General features: G+C 35.1%; 1 protein-coding gene across 1 annotated transcript; it reads left to right on the top strand.

The window, feature by feature from the left end:
- The first annotated feature begins 16,189 nt into the window (after positions 1–16,189).
- LOC104242374 (transcription factor MYB44-like) lies at positions 16,190–17,757 on the top strand. The gene has a single exon (XM_009797417.2). It carries the CDS (start codon positions 16,340–16,342, stop codon positions 17,336–17,338), a length of 999 nt encoding a protein of 332 aa, XP_009795719.1. The 5' UTR covers positions 16,190–16,339; the 3' UTR covers positions 17,339–17,757.
- Positions 17,758–23,045: the final 5,288 nt, after the last annotated feature.

Genomic DNA, 23,045 nt, shown 5'->3' with positions numbered 1-23,045 from the left:
AACTAGTGAATTAACCCGTTTTGCCAAACCTATTCATTAAAGACTAACTTATGTTATTTTCTCTTATTCCAATTATTATTCAGTAATACATGAAATAGCCTAAATACAATCAATAAAAGGAACAAAGAAAAAGCGAAATTAGCACTTCAAAATTCCTTTCTTCATATGTATTCATGCTTCCACATTATTAGCTTGCAATAGCTAGTATTACAGTCGTGTACCTGATATTGGAAGCAAAAAAAAGGGAGATCAGCAAAAATTCAGTAGCATAAAACAACAGCAACACCCAGCAGCTAGTAACAACCAGCAATGAGAAACCAGTGACAGATTTTGAAATCAAGATAAAAATCCAGAAACCGACAACAATCAACGGACAGAAGCCAAGGGAATCTTTTCAGATTTGAAAGACTAATTAATGTTCAACCCTTAATTTCTGAATCCGTATATCAGAATATTTAAATTGTATATCAGGTGTATACTACTCACTCTTTTAATTTCCAGAATGTTTTTATTTGTATTTTTTGGAAGTTTTAATATTTTCGGAATTTTTCTCTCTCTTCAATATTCAGCTCTCTCTTTTTCTCTATCTCCTCTTCTCTCTGTCCTTTTTTCTGTCCTCTCTCTCTTCTGATCAAGTCTCTCTATTTATCTTCAATCCCAAACCCTTTAATCAATTAATAAAACAACTACTTTCTCTTACCAAACTCACTACTACATAAAAAATACAATTATTACTTATTTAAACAACTTTTCTTGAGCCCAGCAATCCCACTATGTCTTGTTCCTCACTTTTGATTAAACAAGTACATTATCCTCCACCATTATATCTTGTCCCCCCATTATTGATTATTTTAATATTATTTTAATTTTAATGGACAGAGCACTCAAAATAAATAATTGTTCAGAATTTTACTTCCAAAAATACCCCTCTGACCTTACTGAAATTACCATTTTGACCCTGAAAATATTGTAATTTACCAATCTACCATGTCAGCTATAACAAGTTCAACTAATCAATTCTAACCAAAATATAGCAGCTATAACCAATTCCTAATCAGATTTTATGAACAAACTCAAACTATATGATGAACAATAAAGAAACAACTGGAATTATTTTGATTGAACAATCTTTAAACAACAAATCTACTTTCAGATTCAATAACAATAACAAATAAGTATATTCAAATCATGAGCTCAAATTCAAATTAAACTTTAAACAAAATAAATAAACAGATTCAAACTCTAAACTCAAATAATCAATTGATCTTCAAATTAAATCCAACAAAATACAACAAAGATACATGATTCAAACTAAATCAAAAAATTAAAAACCAAAACATAAACTCACATTAAATCACTGAATTAAAAACGAACTTCAAACAAAATGAACACGAATTAAATCTATATTAAACAACAAATATGACGGATTCAAATGATTTAAACTAACACTTTTCTATATTAAAACTAAATCCTTTTAAATTAATAAAACAAACTGAAGAAATAATTAATTGGACTTCAATTTAAATCTAACAATATTATAATTAAACTAACAATTTCTTCCTAAAAATAAATAAGAAAAATGAATGAAACAAACTGAAAGATAAAAAAAACGATGAACATGAAATTAATATCAAACATATTTGATTTCAAATCCGAAAAATATCAAACAAATTACGGACAGAAACGAAATTTAAACCAACTAACCGGATCGGAACGACGAAGAACTTTAAATGAAAATAAATCTGTCCGGAAACGATTATCGCACCAAAACAATTCGACGAAGAAGACGATCCGAATAAGAAGCAACTGAAGGAGGTCATTGGGTGTTATTTGAAAACGAAGCAGAAGGCAGCATGTTTGGATGGTGAAACAGCATCGAGGGCAGCCATGGAATGGCGATGTCGTTCATGATGGTTCGACGTGAAGGAGGAGAAGCAGCAACGGGCAGCAATGGTGGCGGAGCAGCACGACGGACAGCAGCACCATGGACACGGCAGCAACTTGACGGAGAAGAAGCAGCAACACAGCAATGAAGCTAGAAGAAGAAGGAGACGCGGCCATGGCAGAAGGAAGAGAAGCAGCAGCGTCGGGGTGGAGCTGCAACGTCGAGCAGCAGCACCATGGACACGGCCATGGCAGCAACAACTTGACGGAGAAGAAGCAGCAACACGACGGGGACGGGGGGGCTGGACTCGGAGCAGCTGCTCGACGAACTTGAAGACGCAGCCATGGCAGCGAGGGGACGTCGTGGGGGGTGAGGGTGGTTGTGTTTTGTGTGTGTGGTGTGTTTTGAAAGTGAAGGACGGGGGGGAAGGGCAACAACCATGGGAAGCCATGGGAGGGGAGCTTGGGGTGTTTTTTGGAGAAGAAGAAGAAGAGGAAGGGGGGCGGATGGTTGGTGTTAGGGTTTTTGGGTTTGGTTATTTGGGTGCAGGGTAACTGAAAAGGGGATGGTCCTTTTGGTGTAGTGCTGGACCGGGTCGGGGCGTTTTGGGCTGGGTAAGGGGTAATTTGGTTTGGGCTTGGGGGTTTAAAATTGGAGGAAGGGCCCAATCCGATTTTCTTCTTCTTGTTTGTTCCCTTTTCTTTTACTTATTAATAAAACTAAAAATGCTAAAATTATAAAAACCAAAATTATTTTAAAATACTAATTATCCCCCTAATAATAATTATCACCCAAAATTAAACATCAATACAAATAAAATCACACAATTTGGACATTAAAATGCTAGAAATGCAAAAGATGCATATTTTTGTAGTTTTCATTCTGGTAAAACAAACTTAATTATTCCTAATTGTAGAATTAAATCCTAAATGCAAATGCGACATATTTTATATTATTATTAATTTAAACAAATAAACATGCACAGACAAAAATACAAATAATTATACAAAAATACCACAAAAATACAAAAATTGAACACAAAAGGAAAATTGTTTTATTTTGAATATTTTGGGAGTAATTCTTTCACAGGGCAAAAATCACGTGCTTACACATACCATTTTAAAAGGTTCCGGTCGCCAATAATGCTCAGCACCTAATGGCTGCAACTACCCACTATACGTGTCTACATATGCAGCAACACTGTATTGCCTATCAATATAGTTGGTTGCCCCAAAACCAACTTGTTGAAAGTACTTCAACGCATGTGCGCACAACATGTGGTAGATGGTCCATATCCCACATGAACACAACCTTTTGGCTTCATTCACCGTCTGTAGATTATTCTCACGGTGTCCACGGATAGCGGTCTTAACTTCAAAAACACCCCGGTCATGATCGCACTGTAGAAATGAATGCCAATGTGCTCGCCTCCCGTACCTTTCAAATCTTCTCATGGGTATTGGCATACATTGAACACCCTTGTCCATCAATGCCGATGTAGCTCCATGCCTTTCAACTAACCTCTTCGCACTCTGTTTGAATGTCATGCGGACCATGGTAGTGAAAGGCATCCACGGGCAGACTTCAACAAGCCGTTGAATGACTCCGACATATTTATAGTAAGGGCTTCCCATCTTCAGCCGCCATCAGCATGCAATGTCCACATGTGAAGCTCATGTCCCATCAGCCAAATATAGGCTCGTGGATCTAGCTGCCGGATTGCTTCCATGCGCCTCATGAATTTGCACTGCTGGTGCTCAGTTGCAGCCATCCACATTAAGTCATGCAAGGCCTTGTCAGGATATTTCTTCTGGAAATTGGCCTTCAGGTGCCTCACACAGTAACGGTGGTACGCATAGGGTTCCTGCCATTCAGGAAAGTACCGTACAGAACTTAAAATACCACCATGTCGATCAGATATTAGACAAATACCTAAATGCTATTTGACAACGTGCTGCTTCAAGTGGTTCAAGAAAAGTGTCCACGTCTCTTCGCTTTCGTTGGCACAAATGGCAAAAGCTAGTGGAAATATTTGTCTGTTGGCATCTACTACAATTGCAATCAAAAGCTTAATATCATACTTTCTATAGACATGAATACCGTCTATGGAAATTACAGGACGACAATGCACAAAACCATCAATTGCTGGTTTAAATGACCAAAACATATAGTTGAAAATATATTTCGGTCTGTCCGGACTCCGCTTAAGCCTCCATTCAACAACAGTCCCGGGGTTAAACTGTTGCAGTGCGGCCATGTACCTGGGCAACAATTAAAAAGACTTATCCCAGTCACCATAAATAAGTTCAAAGGCACGTTTGCGACCGAGATATGCCTTTCTTTTGGTTATAGTACAACCATACTCCTGGTGGACGGCTGTAATACACTCTTTAATCTTGAACCTAATGGACACTTCCAAATATGGAATCAAGACAAGAGAAATCAAGTTTACATCCAGGTTGAAATGATTCTCGTTAAATGTGTCTATTTCACATCTGTGGGTGCTAATAAATTTACCCACTTTCCACAAACCTGATTTTTTCTTGCTGGCACGCAACATCCAGTGACAACCCATAAAGTCTCTACGGCATACAGCCTTGTATACCTTCGTAGTTGAATCCCTTACCGTCATCTCACGACACTCTCTTACACTGTAGATTTTTACAACCTCAATTAGGCGAGCTTTATCGGGAAAATACATGCCCTTTGTCAGAACCGCTGGTCTAGACTCATCCCACATCGCTGACCGAATTTCATCATCATCCCTTGTGAGGGCATCCACGTTCGGCATACTTGGCAAATTATCAAGGTATGGAATATTGCGCTCATGAAATGGCACGTGGGACTCGTATACTCTTTGTCTAGCGGGAGGTGGAGGAACATGCTCCCTCGTCAGCTCGGGTTCAACATTCATTTCCTCCTCCTCATCACCCTCATCAGGGAAGGGTGTGTCATCTCCAAACTCATCCGCATTGTTGTCATAATCACTATCATCTTCCTGACTCTGCGCATCTACCAAATCACGAGTCAATACGTCATCTATGGGCAACTGTGTGAGGTCAGGAACATCAAGAAGCTCGTTTTCACTGCACAAAAAGAACAACATGATAAGTTACCCAACTAGATAAATACTTTACATATAGCTATATCACTTTACTTACAAGTCGTACTGTTTTGACGTTTAATGATGGATATTTTCTTGTTGGTGACGACTTCCGGATGGACCACCGTGGTCCAATACGCCAGAACTACGCATATTCCAACTAGGGGCAGGGTCATAACTTGTAAAATTCATATCCGAACGGTACACCCTATGAAAAATATGAGTGTTAATACAAATCAAATTAAAACATAAAATAAACAATGCTAAAGCGTAGAAAATTGAAGTTTACCAGTCGTCTTGTGGATTATATAAAGTCGAAAAATTATTTTGTGGCTGCTCATTCGCCGGTGGTGACAAGTTTAAATCAAGGCAAGCTCTTTCATTAGCAATCTGTCCGGCAAAAACTGCTCCAGAATAACCACCCAATGATTGGGGGTTATCCCTACTATGCACGCCCTCATTATTGGGAACGTCTTCAATCTTGACGTATATTTCCAACAATTTTATTACAATAAATTCCCTTTATTCATCCGGAATCCGCAAAAAATCTCTAAGAGTTTCATCATCATCGATGTTAAACTCAGAATAATAAGCAAACCCCTGCGGAGTCACTGAATACGGAAATCTACCGGTTACTTTAAGGTTAACCGAACGCTTCCTCACACTCATCTTTTTACGTAACAACGATACTAATTTATCGTACTCCATTGTAAGCGCCAATTTAACATGACACTGTGGAGGTGAGCTATACCTCACAGAGTTATTCTCCAGCACAACCTCACCCCCCCCCCCCAATATAATGAAACTCTTATTTTTGGCTCTTCAGACATTATAAAAAATGATTGATAAGAAGAAGATAGAAGTATGAACGGAAGTTTGAAGAAAGTATTGAATGGATTTTCATAAAATTGAAACGCCTTTAAATAAGGCAAGTCCGAGCCTGGGATGCAGAATTTTTTTATGTAAAATACAGTACAATACCACGTTTTATGTATTTGAATTATTGTTATGTCAGTTATCCGCAGAACACTTATTGGTGGGCCCAAAAATCAGAGTAAAATACAGTATAATAGTACGTTTCAGTGTAAAATGCAGTATAATACTACGTTTTACACTAAAAATTAATTCTCTGCAGTCCTGCAAAAGTGGGCCCAAATATTATAGGGAAACACAGTACAATACTGCGTTTAAGTTAAACGCAGTATTGTACTGCGTTTTCCTGAAAAAAATAATTTTTTAATAAAACGCAGTATAGTACTGCGTTTAACTTTAACGGCTAACTTTCCGTTAAAGTAAAACACAGTATTATACTGTATTTTATGTATTTAGGTAAAAAAAAAATTAACAGTAGAAACGTATTTTGTGCCAATTTTGGCACTATTTAAGTTTCGGCACCAAAGCATGCCTAATTTCTTCTCCTTTAGCATCATCAACAATATGGCCATAACTGTTGCTGCATTTATTTTTTATGCATCTCAAATATTCTACAATATACTATCATTTCATTTTTTATGCATCTCAAATATTCTTTTTTTTAAACCTTTAATTTTGACAAATAGAACTAGTGCATAGCATTTGACAATTTAATGCGCTGTACGCCTGATAGCAATTCCGCAGATTAGCAGGAAAGGACAAACATGAGACGAACTATTACCTTTTGACTACTTTAACATGGATATTCCGTTGGGTTCTTAAATATCAAATATACCAGATTCTAGTAAAATAAGGTAGTAATAGATTTATTCAATATATGTACTGGTAGTGGCGGAACAACGGAAGTCCAAATATAAAAAAATAAATACATGAAGAAAGTTAAGAAAATTCAACATATAATATATATACATAAATTTTTTTTTAATTATTTGTACATTGGAAATTTTTAGTGAAGGAGTTATAATTGCTTCGACAAAAGTAATTGTACCATTTTATATTGGTAAAAGATAACAAATAACCAAAAAATAATTTAAGTGCGTACAAATTTATTCGAACACCGTCATCCAAAAAAAAAATGACGTACTTGCCAGACCGGCCAAGATAATACATTATTAAAGAGGCATAGAAATATTGAAATTTGAAATACAAAAAGGGTGTGTTTCTAATTTAATTAATTTAGTCTACAAAGAAATTGGAGAATGAGAGGGGAAAATGTGCACTCGTGGTTTAAGACACGTGAGGAAGTGGCCTAGGGGAGGAGGGGAGTACGGGCAAAGGACAGAAGAAGTAGGTGAGGGTGGCATGTGCGAGCTGCATATTTTTGTGGCACACCCTGCACCTCCACATTTAGATATTTTACAACAGCTGTCTTCCCTTCGCGTGACTTTGTACTAACTCTTCTTTTGCAACACACAACTACTCTTTTTTGTTTCTTCCCCGCTGGTCTTCGTATGAGTTTGAGGTTAGGTTAATTTCATATCGGTCCTTAAGTAATTTCATATCCAAGTTTCAAACCATCGACTACGAATGGATAATAATTTATCATCCTAGCTATCATAACTATTGTGGGTTATTGTTTGACTCAAAAGATATCAAAACTTTTTTGAACAAATCAATCAAAGAAGATGGAGGGTAAATCCTAGTTAAGGATAATTAACTCTAGATCCGAGATGAATAATATTAATAGAAGAAAACATAGGTGAGTATAAATGTTAGCAGTGATTATATCAATATTTAATAGCATAAAGAAAGATGCATTAAGTAACATTAAACGGCAATAAAATGTAAATAAAGGAAAGGATTCACCCAATTCTTGAGTGAGACGGATCCTCTTTTATTTGATAAAGATGAATGATAGACAAATACAAGAGCCTTAGGACCCTTTTTGGATCCAATGAAAGAATGAGATCACAGATCCTCCACAGATGTGTGTTTACATATTTTTTTAGAGAGAGGGAGAGGGAGATGGGAAGTCCTCCCCTCCTATTTATCAATAGAAAACTTAAAAAAAGATACAATTTAGAGGGAATATTCGGTTAAATATTCCTTTTGAGTACTCCAAAGCAAACTAGCTGTTTTATCACTGCCCGACCTCGGCCTGTCCGTCCTCGGCCTTTCCGACCTCAGCCTTAATTATGACTGTCCGACCTCGGTCAATTGGTGACTGTCCGACCACGACCTGTCCGACCTCGGCATTATATCTCCGCGTGCCGAATTTCTCTGATCTAATTTTGACCCATACAGTTAACACTATGTATTCCCCTTAATTGTTGTCCTAAATTTTGTTTTTTCTGTAAAAGCAATGTACTCTAGTATAATTATTGTATGTAAAAAGTAGACATTGTAAATTATATAGTAACATATAGGAGAAAAAAAAAATAAAGTAGACATTGTAAATTATATAGTAACATATAGGAGAAAAAAAAATAAAGGAAAACTGGAGAAGCAAACTGAACAGAATTAATTTACTAATTTATTGCGTTATCATGATATTTAGAATGAGGCTAAAAAAAAGTAGAGGTTAATGGTTATATTAAACGAGGATGTTATTCCCTCCGCTCCACAATAAGTGATTAATTTGCTTTTTTATTTTGATCCAAAATATGTGTCCATTTATATAATCAAGAAAAAATTCAATTTATTTTTCTAAAATTACCCTTATGTACGTATTCCTAAAAAGTCATTTACTCCTCGCATTTGAGAAGAGAACTAAGTGCTACTATAACTATGTTGCAACATTTAATTAAAGGTAATTTTGTCACACTAACTATTTTTGTCTAGAATTTAGTATTTCCTTAATGGGTGTCCCCAAAGCAAATTGATAACTTATTGTGGACCAAAGAGAATAATTAAGGATTAGTTACCTCCTATAGCAAAGGTTGATACCTTATTTATTTTAAATAAATACCCTTTTAAAAAATTATATTCTATAGCTACCTTTTAATTTTTTATAGCCAAATATCTATTTATGGTCACCTCCTACCTTTAAGCCATAAAATAAGTTTTGTATTATTTTTCTCTTTCCACTTAAATTTCTCCTATCCCTTCAAATTTCTTGTATCCCCTACCCCATATCTATTCGCCATCTCTCTCATCTTCCACCTTCATCTTACTACCAGAACTCTCGGGCATGGAGGTGAATCAATCGTACCGTCCGTCTGCACTTGAATATGTCCTTCCTCATATATTTTCTCCACCGAATGAAATGGTTTACGTAATGACCTGTTTTGTGTATTTGGGTTTTGGGCCCAATTCCATTTCCAGAAGAGAATGACTTCATTACGCCTTCGTCAACATCCCCGTTGCTACCATCCTTTTCTGTCCTTTCCCATATGGCATTCTCCCTTCCTCCTTATTTGACAATTCTACCCTTTTTTTTTTATACCAAGTACTATTCAGTGCTTAGATCTTGATGAGATTTCTACTCCTTTAGAGAAAATGGCTTTGACGTTGTTTTTTGCCATTGAAGGCACTATCGCCGGACCAAGGCAGCGCGTTTTCATTACCGGCTTCCGGTGAACGGCGGATTCGCCGGAAATTAGGGTTTATTCTTGAACAAAAACGACGGAGTTTGGGGCAGAGCAACTTGATTTTATGTTAATATATTTCAATGTATTTTCATGTATTTCATTGCATTCATTGTCTTTTTTTTCATTATAATTCAATGTATTTCGTTGTATTCCATGTATTTCATTATATTCACTGTTTTTTTACAATGTATCCTGTTATATTCTATGTATTTCATTGTATTCACTTTCTCGCTATATGCCATGAATGTATTCATATGTTTTTTTAATTAATATAATTTATGTATTCAGATGTATTATATAATTTCTCTAAAGATTGCTATATTTTTGGGGTATTTTTCGGTTGAGAATCTTTTTTGTAACTGAAAATACAAAATTTGTGTGTTATAATTGAGTTTGTTGAGTTATATTAGGAGTCTATTATGTTAATTGATTCATTTTCCGTTTTAAAAACAGTGTAATCCCTTATTTAACGTCGTGAATACAGTCGAATACAATAATCTGTCCAGCTGTAATCCACATTTCAACTTCATGAATACAGTTGAATACACTCGAATACAACAACTGATTAGCTGAACTTCCCTGATTCACGCCTATTTTTGCTACTGTATTCATGAATACAATAACTTAAATATATCAAATACATCTTATAACCACAAAAAGGGTATTTATAATCCGTAATATAGCAAATGATATCTATAGATGACTAATTACTACTAAAAGATGGTGCTTTATGAAAATTTCTCAATAATTAAGTAGGTCTTGAGTTACAAAATATGAAGCAATGTTTAAGCATTGGCTAGACTGAAAAGCACAATCAAGATTCAAGTGATACTAACTAATACGTAGTTCAGAGTGATATTATGCAACTTGTCTAACTCTTTTGTTTCCCAATTTTTTATTTTTTTTTATAAAACTTTATTTAGGACTGATAAATACCTGTAAATAACACAAAAACTATGTAGAAACAAAAAATACAAGTTAACATTTAACGAAAGACAGAGACCCCAGGGTCGAATCTAGAGTGTAATACATGAGTTCTCAGGAACTCAGTAACTTTTGCATAGATCCTGTATTTTTGTTAATTTCTTTTATAAATATCTATTTGTGAACCCAGTTAATATTGTAAATTAATTTAAAATTACGACAAGAACCCATATATTTAAAATCCTGGATCCGCCTCTGCCCCAACCCCACCCTCTCTCCCCAACACATAAAAAAAGACCCTTGCACCAAAGAAATTAGTTGAATATAAACGAGAATAAAATAGCACTATCAAATATAAAAGCCAGTTATACTAACAATTGACAGCAGAGGGATTTAAGCATTTATATTCCAACACAACAATTATGAGAAAATAAGTTAGTTATTAGTCTACGGTTATAGACTTTGTTAGTAGCATTTGAAAGAAGCTGGTAAACATTACTATCAAGGAAAACACGGGAGAAATTCAAAAATAACCAAATTTATAACTGGCCGTTCAAAAATAGCTCAGTTTCAAAAATAATCGAAATTTAGTCACTTTTTATGTAAAGATAAATCTGAGCGAAAACACTGTTCAAAATCCGAAAAATATGTCAGTATATTATACTGGAGTTCCAGGATAAGTATGTTGGAACTCCAGCATAATATGATGGACTTCCAGCATAAGTACACTAGAACTCCAACATAATATACTGGAGTTTTAGCAAGTATAATTGTCCAGTATCATATACTGGAGTTTGGAGCACCGGTGCTCCAGTCTCCAGTATATTATACTGGAGTCAGCAAAGTATACCGGTCCAACATAATATACTGGAGTTCGATGCACCGGTCTCTGTTGCAGCAAAATAGTGGCTATTTTTCATTGACTTCGTAAACGCTGGCTATTTTTGAATGACCAATCCGAAAACTAACTATACCGTGCTATTTTTACGGAAAACACTTTACCAAACAAGTAAGTCCCGTGATGAGTTTTTACTACACCTAGACTTGTATTACTTATAATTATGGTTAATTCAACCGTCTTGACACATGATGACAATTAAAAATAAAATACTAACTTATGTTTATGCTCAAAGTAACATAACATAGTATTTCTATAAAACAAATTAAATCTCTTAGTACTATCATAGTTAAGGGAGAAGAATTGAAAACTGATTTAACTCCTCCCAATTTTGAGTAGTGCTGTTTTAAAATTAGATTAACCAAACATAACGTAAACATTGGACGAGGATAAATGTCATTAGATTAACCTTCCCATAGAATTTCATTCGGAGGAGAAGCCTTATAAAAATCGTATTAATTCTTATATAAAAAAAAAGACATGATTAACCGAAACTGTTCAAACAAGCATAGCCAAGCCAAATGTAAATATTTGGAGGACAATAACAGTTCTTTTTACCTAGTATAAATAGGGGCAGAGCTACAACTTTTTAGAACTCAATAAATTACCTTTTTCTAGAACTTAAAATTTCTAGTTCTGCGTTTGAGTCTAAATTTGATTTCAATGCTTATTCAGACATATTTAGCCTAAAAGAGAAGTTTCTTCCAAATAATAGCGCAAGAATAAGAAAAGAGATAATTGCATTATTTGTTTCGTTGTTGTGGTTATTTATACTAGGGTAGCAGGATAAGTAAAGTATTTAATTACATATCCAAACACTTGGCAGACAGATATTTGGCAAAGGTACATCTCGGAAACGACAACACACAGCCCATTCATTGCATGAAGCTGAAATGAGTGCCCATCAATTTGTGGTTTTCCATGATTGAAGATATTACATTCGCGCATTTAAAACACGTTAGTAACAGTGGTGGTTACTTGAGACCACTAAACACAAATTTTATAGGAACGATATTTATTAATTTGCATAAATTTCGATCAATCCACAACAAAAAGACTGGCTATTTCCTACTGATAATTGGGAATAGGGAGTCATATATTATCATAATGTTATTTAACTCAGAGGCAAAATGTGTATTAAAAAAAAGAGAGAGGTTAAAATCAATAATTTTATCCATACGATAGTTATGTGTGTTAACAAAGACCTTTACTCATCCGTTTGGTTTTTTCTTCTTCTTTCATTAGTTTAAACAATTATATAACCTAACCTAACTTATGAAGTTGAATAAAATGTGTTTTTATTTATCAATTTTTATTGGCAAATAACAATAACTAAATAAAATTAAGTTTTGATGAATACATCACACTCCTAGAGGTGCGATCTTTTCTCGAACCTTACGTGAATACGAAATATCCAGATCATTTGTTTTGTCAAAGACTATTAGTTCAGCCCGATTATTAACATTCACTACTAAAAAGCTGTCAAATTTCGTCCACCAAAATCGACCGAAATCGGTTAGAATTAAAGAAAAAGCGACTGATTTCCGACCGCTTTTAATTTGTCGGAAAAATAATGGTCACTAAAGTGTTGCGACCGCCTCCGACCGAAGTTGGTCGGTTAGTTCAAAGCTTTGACTGACAACAAAAAATAATTATATCGACCGAAGTCGATCGATATTATTTAAATTATTTTTTATTTATCTGTCAAAATAGCGACCGACATCGGTCGAAATTATAAATATACAATAATTTTGTATTTCTTTGTAAATTGTAACAAACCGACCGAAATCGGTCGGTATAATAAAAAATAAATAAATAAAAAAGTAATTTCTGACCGACATCGGTGAGAAATTTTGAATTTTTGGGAAATAATATGAGATTTCCTATCGGAATCAGCCGGTTTTCTAGGTAAAAACCTGGTAGAATATGCATGCTTTTAAGCTACACCATCTGCCAATTACAACCAACATCCATCCTATAATAACAGCATTACATTGCTACCATTCAACCACAATTAACCAACAACAACCGCAACAACAACAACAATTAACCAACAACAAGCACAACAACAATTAACCAACAATAAAGCTAATAACAACCACAACCACAACGCTAATGGAACTCATTGCTGCATACAACATCTTTAATATAGCAATAAGATGTAAATAATGCATCGACTTCACAACAATATTCTTTCCGTTGGAAACCCAATTAAAACGAGGTTTTTCACAAAATTTATAACTTTCTAAATCTGCATCACCCTTATAGTACAACATACAACCATCTTCACAACAATCGATTCTCATAGACGAGAATCCTAACTTAGAAACCAATCTTTTAGCCTTGTAGAAATCCGGGTATGTTGAAAGTTGGTTCAACTAATTCACTCATAAGGCCAATGAAAGAATCCATTCCCGCTTGAGAAATATTGGTATCTGATTTGATACTTAATAATCTAACCGCAACAGACAACTGAGAATGCATACTCCCTTCGCTTAGTGGACGACTAGCGACTTCTAGCTGTTCATAAAATATTTTGCCTCTTTGTTAGGAGGTTGTTCAACACTTTCATGGGTTTCAAAATCGAAATGCATCCCAAAAGCATCCGCAAAAAATACTAGGATCATCAACCTACTATATGGTATCTAGGATGCTAAGTGCTATTCTCCATCAACCTACTACTTTTACCAACAACTACGTTATGAAATACACCATCAATATCATCAATCTCTCCATGACTAGTCCATACAAAATAATTATCCATAAATGCCTTTCTATAAAGATGAGTCGTAACATCCTCCGAACCCAAAAAAATACAAACACTTGCACTTCGTACAAGGACACCTAATCATCTCTCCAATCCAAAACGGTTCAAGTGACATTGCATGCCTAATAAATTCTTTAACCCCTTTCTATTAAATTGTATTCAATTATATTAAATTGTATTCCATTATATTAAGTTGTATCCAATTATATTGAGTTGTATCTAATTATATTAAGTGGTATTAATACAATTTAATTCAATTATAGTAAGGTTTAATCGAATATAATTAAATTTTTAATTGAACCACGAATGAAGTATCCGAGCAAAGTACTAATAAGGTGATCGAGAATAAAATATTCATGACTGTGTCGATTGTACACATCCTGGAGCATCTAGTCAGTCATTATACTGGAGTATCTAGTCACTTAAACTCTGAGATTTGTTTTCTTATTTAGTCATCAATCATGCATTCGAGTATGAACAATTCAGATTAAATCATCAACACTAGTCATATGTATGTAAGCGTAAATTATCATAAATGAAATAAAATCATAAACTCTATTAGAATCTATTACACGTATACGGATATTAAGTGTAATTTATACAAAAGCACACAAATGATAAATATATATATATATATATATATATATATATATATATATATATATATATGAGAGAGAGAGAGAGAGAGAGAGAGAGAGAGAGAGAGAGATTATAAATAACAATAATTTATAAGTGGTTGACTATTTTTGACCATTAATACTGATCAAAATTGGTCGGTATGTTCATAATAATTTTAAAAACATATTTTTGTTATGGGAAAAACATAATTGAGCCTGGGCGAGAAAATTAAATCAAAATTTCCGACCGACTTCGGTCGGTATACTTGAATATTTTTAATTAAACTTTCTTTTGATAGATAATATGCAAAGTCTATTAAGGTATTGTCAAATATTGACCAATTTTCAACCGACATCGGTCGAAATTGTTATATATATCAGACAATAACTGTTTCTTTATTGTGTGACCCTTGGAAAGTGGTCGGAATTTTTTAGTCAAAATTTTTATTTGACTTTTGCGACCAATCAAGATTTTTTCTGATTGATTTCGGTCAGTTTCCGCTTCCGACCGATTTCGATCGGTATGGTTTGGACGGACAGATTTCTAAGTAGTTAATGGAAGAAAAACTTAGGATATTTAAATTTCAAAATCCCTTAAAAAGCGAGGCAATCTCATTATTTTCCAAAACTACGATTGAAGAAATAAATGTTATATTGGAGTCGAAGGCATGGATTGGTTCCTAATTCGTTCACGATAAGTATGGTAGATTACCATCTCATTTGATTAAGATCGCGCTTTTGAAACATTTAAGTTGAAACTTCATCTATAAATCCGCTCATTGATTAAGAGAAGTGGAGAAACAACCTTTCAGTTACCATATAAGTTGCGTGACATGTTTTTTCCTAAATCTAGGTAGCAACAGTAGTTAATTAATTAATTAATTGTTCAAAATCTAATCTGATCTCATTAATTAAACCAAGGAAAACGTTAAAGTCGGTTACGGCAGTTCAATGTGGCCGCGTGTGACTGGCACGTGGAGGTAGGCACGAAGGCCGTTATGATGGGTCAGGTTTTACAGCCTGGCTTCCTCAGAGTATTAGTACCTTCGTCCTACGATTCTACTACGGTTATTTGTCGTTTAGTGCCAGCTCATCACCACCCAAATTTAAAAATAAATTGAAAAAATAACTAAAAATAGGAAAATATCAAAGCCCATGAAAATGCTCTCCAGCCTGGCTTTAGTCAAAGCCCATCCACTCATCTTCCCTTAACCGTACGTACACTTCAAAATAAAATTATTATTAACTTCCAAAACGGTCGGTGATTTAATTTATTTTTTCCATAATAATCTCTACCCAAAATTTAAAACCAACTACTCCTTAATTAAATAAATTCAAAATTCCCGAGATTTTCGTAATGTGATATATATAGGTGTCTATTTGAACCCTTCATCTTTTGACGCGTGTCTTTTGCCAGCCTGTATAGTAGTAACTGCCTTTGGTTCTCTCTAACCGGTCATTTCCACCTCCTCAACCGGTCATCCCTATCCTCTTTGCCTCTTGTAGTATATAAAACCCCCTCTCTCCCCCACAAGTCTTCGTTCAGTAAAGGCGAGGCTCCGCCTCCCACCACCGTGAAATTGTAAATATTTTCTTCACTGTCCGCTAGTCACCGGAAATCTCTCGATTCCCGTTTGTCATAATCTATCTTAATTACCTTTTTCTGACGGTTACCGGTTTCGATGGCGGCGATTACACAACGAAAAGATTCGGATCGGATTAAGGGTCCATGGAGTCCCGAAGAGGACGAGCTATTGCAGAGTCTAGTGGAGAAACATGGGCCCAGAAACTGGTCTTTAATAAGCAAATCGGTTCCGGGTCGATCCGGAAAATCCTGCCGGCTCCGATGGTGTAACCAGCTTTCCCCTCAAGTGGAGCACCGTGCTTTCACTCCAGAGGAGGATGAAACCATCATCAGAGCCCACGCCAAATTCGGTAACAAATGGGCTACTATTGCCCGTTTACTATCGGGTCGGACCGATAACGCTATTAAGAACCACTGGAACTCTACTCTTAAACGTAAGTGTTGTTCCATGTCTGAAGATTTAAGTTTTGAAACTCCTCAACAACCTTTGAAAAGATCGTCTAGTGTAGGTCCTAGTACCAACTTTTCGTCTCATATGAATCCGGGTAGTCCTTCCGGATCCGACTTGAGTGATTCGAGTCTTTCGGGTTTTCCCCAGCCTCTTGTTTATAGACCTGTCCCCCGAACCGGCGGGTTGTTCCCTCTTCCTCCTCCAGTTCAACAGATCGAAACTTCTCCATTTATACCCGACCCACCCACTTCTCTTTGCCTCTCACTACCCGGATCCGGAACCCGTGAAACCTCGAATCAGACTGCACAACCAACCCAGCAAACTCAGCCTCCTCAATCACCACCACTACCTCCATCTCCTCCTTTGGCTTTGCCGCCGGTTGATAAACCGGTACCGCCACCAAAGGCTGCTTTCATGCCTCAGGTTCCTCAAACTAAGCAAAGTTATGATTTTTGTGCAGCAGCTTTACCCAAATCAGGAGAGAAACAGTTCTTTACTCCAGAGTTTTTGGGAGTTCTACAAGATATGATAAGAAAGGAAGTAAGGAATTACATGTCTGGTGTTGAACACAATGGGATTTGCATGCAAACTGATGCAATAAGAAATGCAGTAGTTAAGCGTATTGGGATTAGCAAGATTGAGTGACGATTATGTGAGATTACTGTTGGGAAATGTTCATATAACAACGGCGGCAGCTCAGCGAAATGATGTTGAAATGAGGCGGAGGAAACAATGCAAGATCGTAGTCGTCTTTTTTTTTTTTTTGCTTAAATCTTTTTTATGCCCTTCGTAGAATTCCAATCTCGGGTCTACAAGAAAATAATTTTGCAGTAATGTACAGATGAGAGGGAGAGGAGAGGAGAAAAGTAATTGAAAAAAAGTATATCTATTGTTCTGATCAGGAAAATGCTTTGAAAAATCCATTCTATCAACCTAGATAATTAAGAAGAAAAAAATATTGAGAATCTGAAGTCCCGTTTCGACTAATGAAACTGCTGCCTTAAATTAATATTTGACTAATATTGTGAACAAGAAATCAATTGCAAATTTAAATATTTTAAACAGCTGACGAGCATTTCTGATTGCCAAAATATCTTATTTCATTAATTTAAAAAAAGGGTATTTTGCACGTACTTCGTCAAACTACTTAATTTTTCTTTTTGTCGAATTTATGTGAACTGAACGGGATGATAATACAAAATTCATATTGTTGAGGCTTTTATTAGTAGTTTTGGATTAAAAAATAGTTTTGATTGATAGATTAAAAAATGTAAAGTGGGAAGTAATGAGAATATTGCTAGGATTCGTTCTTTGTATTATTCAGTTGGAAATGGGATTAGATTGGGTGAGAAACAAAGTAGGTCCGGTTTTAAAGTAAAGTAGATTTTCACTATTTAATTATGCACTGTGAGACAGTTCATAACTTGGAAGATTTTTGATAACTGAATTTGTTTATTCAGTTGCTGATATCCAGCTAATGGCAGCCTGTTAATGCGTTATTAGTCAAAGACATGCTAAGTTGCTTATTTTGTGATATGATGGTTTAAGGCACAAATGGTCGTCATAGTCGGTTAAAATTATCCTTTTTGTTTGTGGTGGTCGATGCACTATGTGTTCCACATGGTACAAGTTTTCAATAAAATATCAGGGGAACCTACTAATCTAGTTGTGGGTTAAAGGAACTTTGGCGAAAACCTGTTACTAATAAGCAAATTTTTTGTTATTTATGCTATGGTAACAAGACTTTAATTGTTTGGTTAGAAAAAATAAATCATGACTTCAATTATTGATTACTAATCTTATCTTTCATGCTTAATGGTACATGTTATTGGGCGCACCTAATTGGAGGATAGAGACCACAGAGCCCTATGGTATGGGATGAAATAATTAGGCATTGATAGTGTAGTCATGAATTTAAGCCTCCCAATTAAGTTGATGTAGGGATTATGACAGAATTCATCTAGGATTCTACAAAGCCTCTGAAATTTGAGTATCAACAATTAAATCGAATTTCCACTAGAACAAATTTTGTAAAGTGTAGATAGCAGAAAGAGAAGAAGATGAAAAACTGTTATTTTTCCGATGATTTTCGTTTTGGAGAGAGGAATGTGGTATTTATACACCCTTTTAGGTGTCTGTTAGAATTAACAGACTCAGCCTTTGTCAACATACGCTTTTTAAAACCAATAGTCACCTTTTTCAATTGAAAAGAAAATTGTTAAAAAGGTTTTTCTGAAATTTAATTAAAAAATATTTTTAATTAATTAATAAAATAATAGGTGACTAAAATATTAATTTCGGGCTACTTAATTGGCCGAGGTTCCCAATCTCGATTATTAATATTATAGTCAAATTCTAATTTTCCTCCAAAACATCCTAAAAAATATTCAAACTATATAGGACAAAGAAGTGCTTTTAAACGCCTCGTCCTTTCTTTCTTTTTCCAATGAGAGACAAAACAACCTCTTCTCAAATACTCCCATCAAACACTAATTAATCTAACAAGACATATGTGAGCATCTAATTTTTGAAATTTTTCACCACCTTTAGTATTCAAATAGCTTTTACGTTTAATTAATATTTTAGATCTTATTTTACTTTTTAGTATACCTTACTAGATAAATTGAAAACAACAAAAATAGCCGCAATCTTACATTTTAATTGTGTTCCCATTTTCAGAAGAAAGAAAAGTTCCAAAAAATATATTTAACGAGTCTACTCTATTTTTAAGTTAATGATTTTAATAAATGAATTTTGAGTAGTTAGCATTTTTATCCTTTTATATTAATCAAGTAGGAGTAATACTTTATTTTTATTAACTAAAAAGAAAAAAAAAGATAATCAACAAAAAAAGAAAGAACCAATTGAAAAAACGTCACTTGGCAAAGATTCCTTTCTAACAAACTCACATGCTCTCCCTCAAAACTCACCTGCACATACACACTCATGGATTTCTTGCCCAACAATTTTCCATATATACCTTACTCATATAATACCTAAGGGGGAGAAAAAAACAGGAATAAAAAACGAAAAAGAGCATTGTTTTTTGGTCGCCATTCATAGCTCGCAGTTTTCGCCATAAAAGTCGCTTCTTACTCTACCGAGCTCATCTTTCATCCACCAAAACATCCATTACCATGGAATCTTCAAAAAAGGCAACTGAAAAAAGCCGCTAATCAATCCATTAACACCAGCTGAAAGACAGTTGCTCAAACAGCTAAAAATGTTACCCAAAACCACTCCAGAACGAGTTAAAAAATGGTCCTAAACACAGCTGAAATCCCCATCTAAACATCCTCCCATGAATTCCACCAAACAGCCATGAAAGCTAGCTACAAAAGCTCCGAAACAACTACCAAAAACCAGTCTCAATTAGGGGCGGACCTAGTACATAGACTACGAGTTTCCGAAAATCCATTACTCTTGCATAGACCCTGTATTTATATTAAGAAATTCACTAAATATTGATAAATATATCACTGTGAACCCAATTATTATTGCATATTAATTTGAAATTACGATAGGAACCCATAAGCCTCAAATCCTTGATCCGCCTCAGGTCTCAATACCTGCAAAAACACAGAAGTAGCTCGATGAGAACCCAGCTGCGAAACCCCAGTTAAACCACGCCAAACGCTGCCCAAAAATAGCCCCAAATCAGCCCCCCCAAAACCTTCCTTAAACCAATTGTAAATCCCCTGTTTTATCAATGAAAAATCAGTAATAGTAGCTCCAAAAATCAGCCCAAAGCAGCCCTCAAATTTTTCCAAACACTAAAAAAAAACCATCGGCGAAAAAGGTTGGTCGGGTCGTCGAAATTTTTTTCGTTTGAGGTTTCACCTGTCATCTCTAGTCGCGGTTCATTCCGCACGTAGATCTGAAGGTTTCCTTTCTCCTATGTATTGAAGAAAATCTTCATCTATAAAAGGTTCATTCTTTTCTTAACCACTGTTTTCATTTGTTACACCTCATGTTTTCGTACGTGAAAGTACGCCATAAGTAAATTGATAAAAACTCGAAAATGAAATGTTACATCCCGTATTTTCGTATGTTAAAGTTTCGTCGTAAGTTAATCGACGTAAGCTCGGGAACAAGATTATTTTTGAGGTTATAAATATTATACTATTTCAAACAAGTGATAAGTAAATTCGTGAATTTGAGAGAGTAAGCAAATCGAAGAAAATGACTTTCGTCGAAGTTTGACATTTTGAAATAAAATATGATTCAAACTGTAATATGCTGTATTTATGGACTAGTACCATACAAAGTACCACATGACCATGATAGTAAGGTGTATAAAGTATGTTAAAAGTGAGTAGTATTTTAAGTAATTTGAGATAATTCTTAATTATGTAGATAGTTAGTTAATTATTGATTTGAGTAGGAAGTTAATAAATTAATTAGAAGTTTGTGGATAATTATTTAAGTGAGATCTTGGATAAGTATTAGGGGGCAATTCACGTGGGATTATGAGAATGTGACAGCCAAAGTGGTCTTGAATAATGAGTTTCAACTCATGTAACAAGGTGGTAAAATTAGAGCAATTCTTGTGGCTAAGTAATACATAAGTGGGGCCTACACCAACTAATACAAAAAGCCTCTCTTTAATTCACAAAATGGAGATGTTTTATATCTACTAAGTAACAGGTGAGGCTTCAGCAAAGAATTCATACGAGATTATCACGTAATAGCAACATGATTTGCAATTCTAAGGGAGCCCGGTACAATCTTTCTTAAGAATATCATACGGATTTTTTCTTACTTCGATCCGCCGTTACGTATTTTTCGCAAAAGACGTGTGTTAGAGGGGTTGTCAAGAGAATCGGCTCGGGTATGTTAAGGCTATCACTTCTTTCCTTTTGGCATGATCTATATGATACAAATGAAACGAGCAAATGCACAACTTTCATAAATGACTCTATTCATAGAAGTGCTAGGGGTGTCTATGTTTTTGATTCCCCATGTGTCTTATTATTATATCTTCTGTTCACGGGTCTTAGAAAAATACGTAGTTGATAAAGTTTATCCGAAAGGCATATTGATCTTATGACATTCCGAGAAATCTTATTAACACACTTTTTATGCATTTACACATGTACATTGACCCATGATCAGATGACGTTATATACACTTATATTATATGTATAAGAGATATGGGAAAAGGTTACGACGTTATATACGCACCACCACCTGATCAACTGGTATACGTTAATGATTTGCCACAGTGGCCGAGATGATATGATGGGATGCCCTCAGAGGATTGATGATGTTATATACTCATATACCTATGCATGATATAACATTTATACGCATATGCATGACATTATAAAAATTAAATGATTCACAGAGCTATTCAGACTTGAATGTCGAGACTTTTACTCCATGTTTCTCTCATGTCTATTATTTACTAATTTTCATTCCTTACATACTCCATACATTATTTGTACTGATGTCCCTTTTGCCTGGGGATGCTGCGTTTCATGCCCGCAGGTCCCGATAGACAGGTTGAGAGTCCTCCTAGTAGGCTATCAGCTCAGCGGAAGGTGTTGGTGTGCTCCATTTACTTCAAAGTTGCTTATTTGGTTAGTATGATTAGTACATGTATTGATTGGTAAGGTGGGGCCCTGTCTCGACCTTTTTGATATTATATACTCTTAAAGGCTTGTTGACATATGTCATATATACGGATACTTGTATGGCCTTGTCGGCCTATGTTTTGAGTATATAATGGATCATGCCGGCCTTATAGGCTCGTATGTCATATGTATAAGTCGGTATATCATGTTGGGTCATCCTATGTCAAGTATTCCCTCATGCTTTAGTCTAGTTATCTCATGACAGCCTTTTCGGCTAATTTACCTATGATAGTATGACACGTAAGATACATTATGTTGGTACTCGACTAAGTAAGGCATCGAATGTCTGTCGCAACCCATCGGTTTGGGTCGTGACACCATTATTTTTCTTTCACCTTGTTTTCTTTTGATTTATATATTATATTTTGGTTGTATACCTTCAATGATTCATTGTTCTGGGTTTTGTTTATTTGATTTGAGTGAGTACCGGTCGATGATTAATTATTCAGGCCATTTTGGCTCATGAAATTTGGAAAGTTGACCGAACAAATATGTTAGTGTAGATGATTTCAATACATTTTGTTAAATTAATGTCTTATCTATTGAGTTTGGCGTTGAGCTTTATTAAAGTGCAAGTTCAATTAGTAATGGGTTGTTATTGTTGTTTGAGAATTAGACGTGGATAGTACGATTGATCTTTAACTAGCCCAACATGATGAAATCCACAAGTTGGCCCATTTTTCTTTTACCACTATTAATTAGTAGATCTTGCCAAA

This window comes from Nicotiana sylvestris, chromosome 4 (assembly GCF_000393655.2).
Source record: "Nicotiana sylvestris chromosome 4, ASM39365v2, whole genome shotgun sequence".
NCBI lineage: Eukaryota > Viridiplantae > Streptophyta > Magnoliopsida > Solanales > Solanaceae > Nicotiana > Nicotiana sylvestris.
Note: the sequence above shows the minus strand (reverse complement) of the source record. Positions and strands in the feature narration are given on the sequence as shown.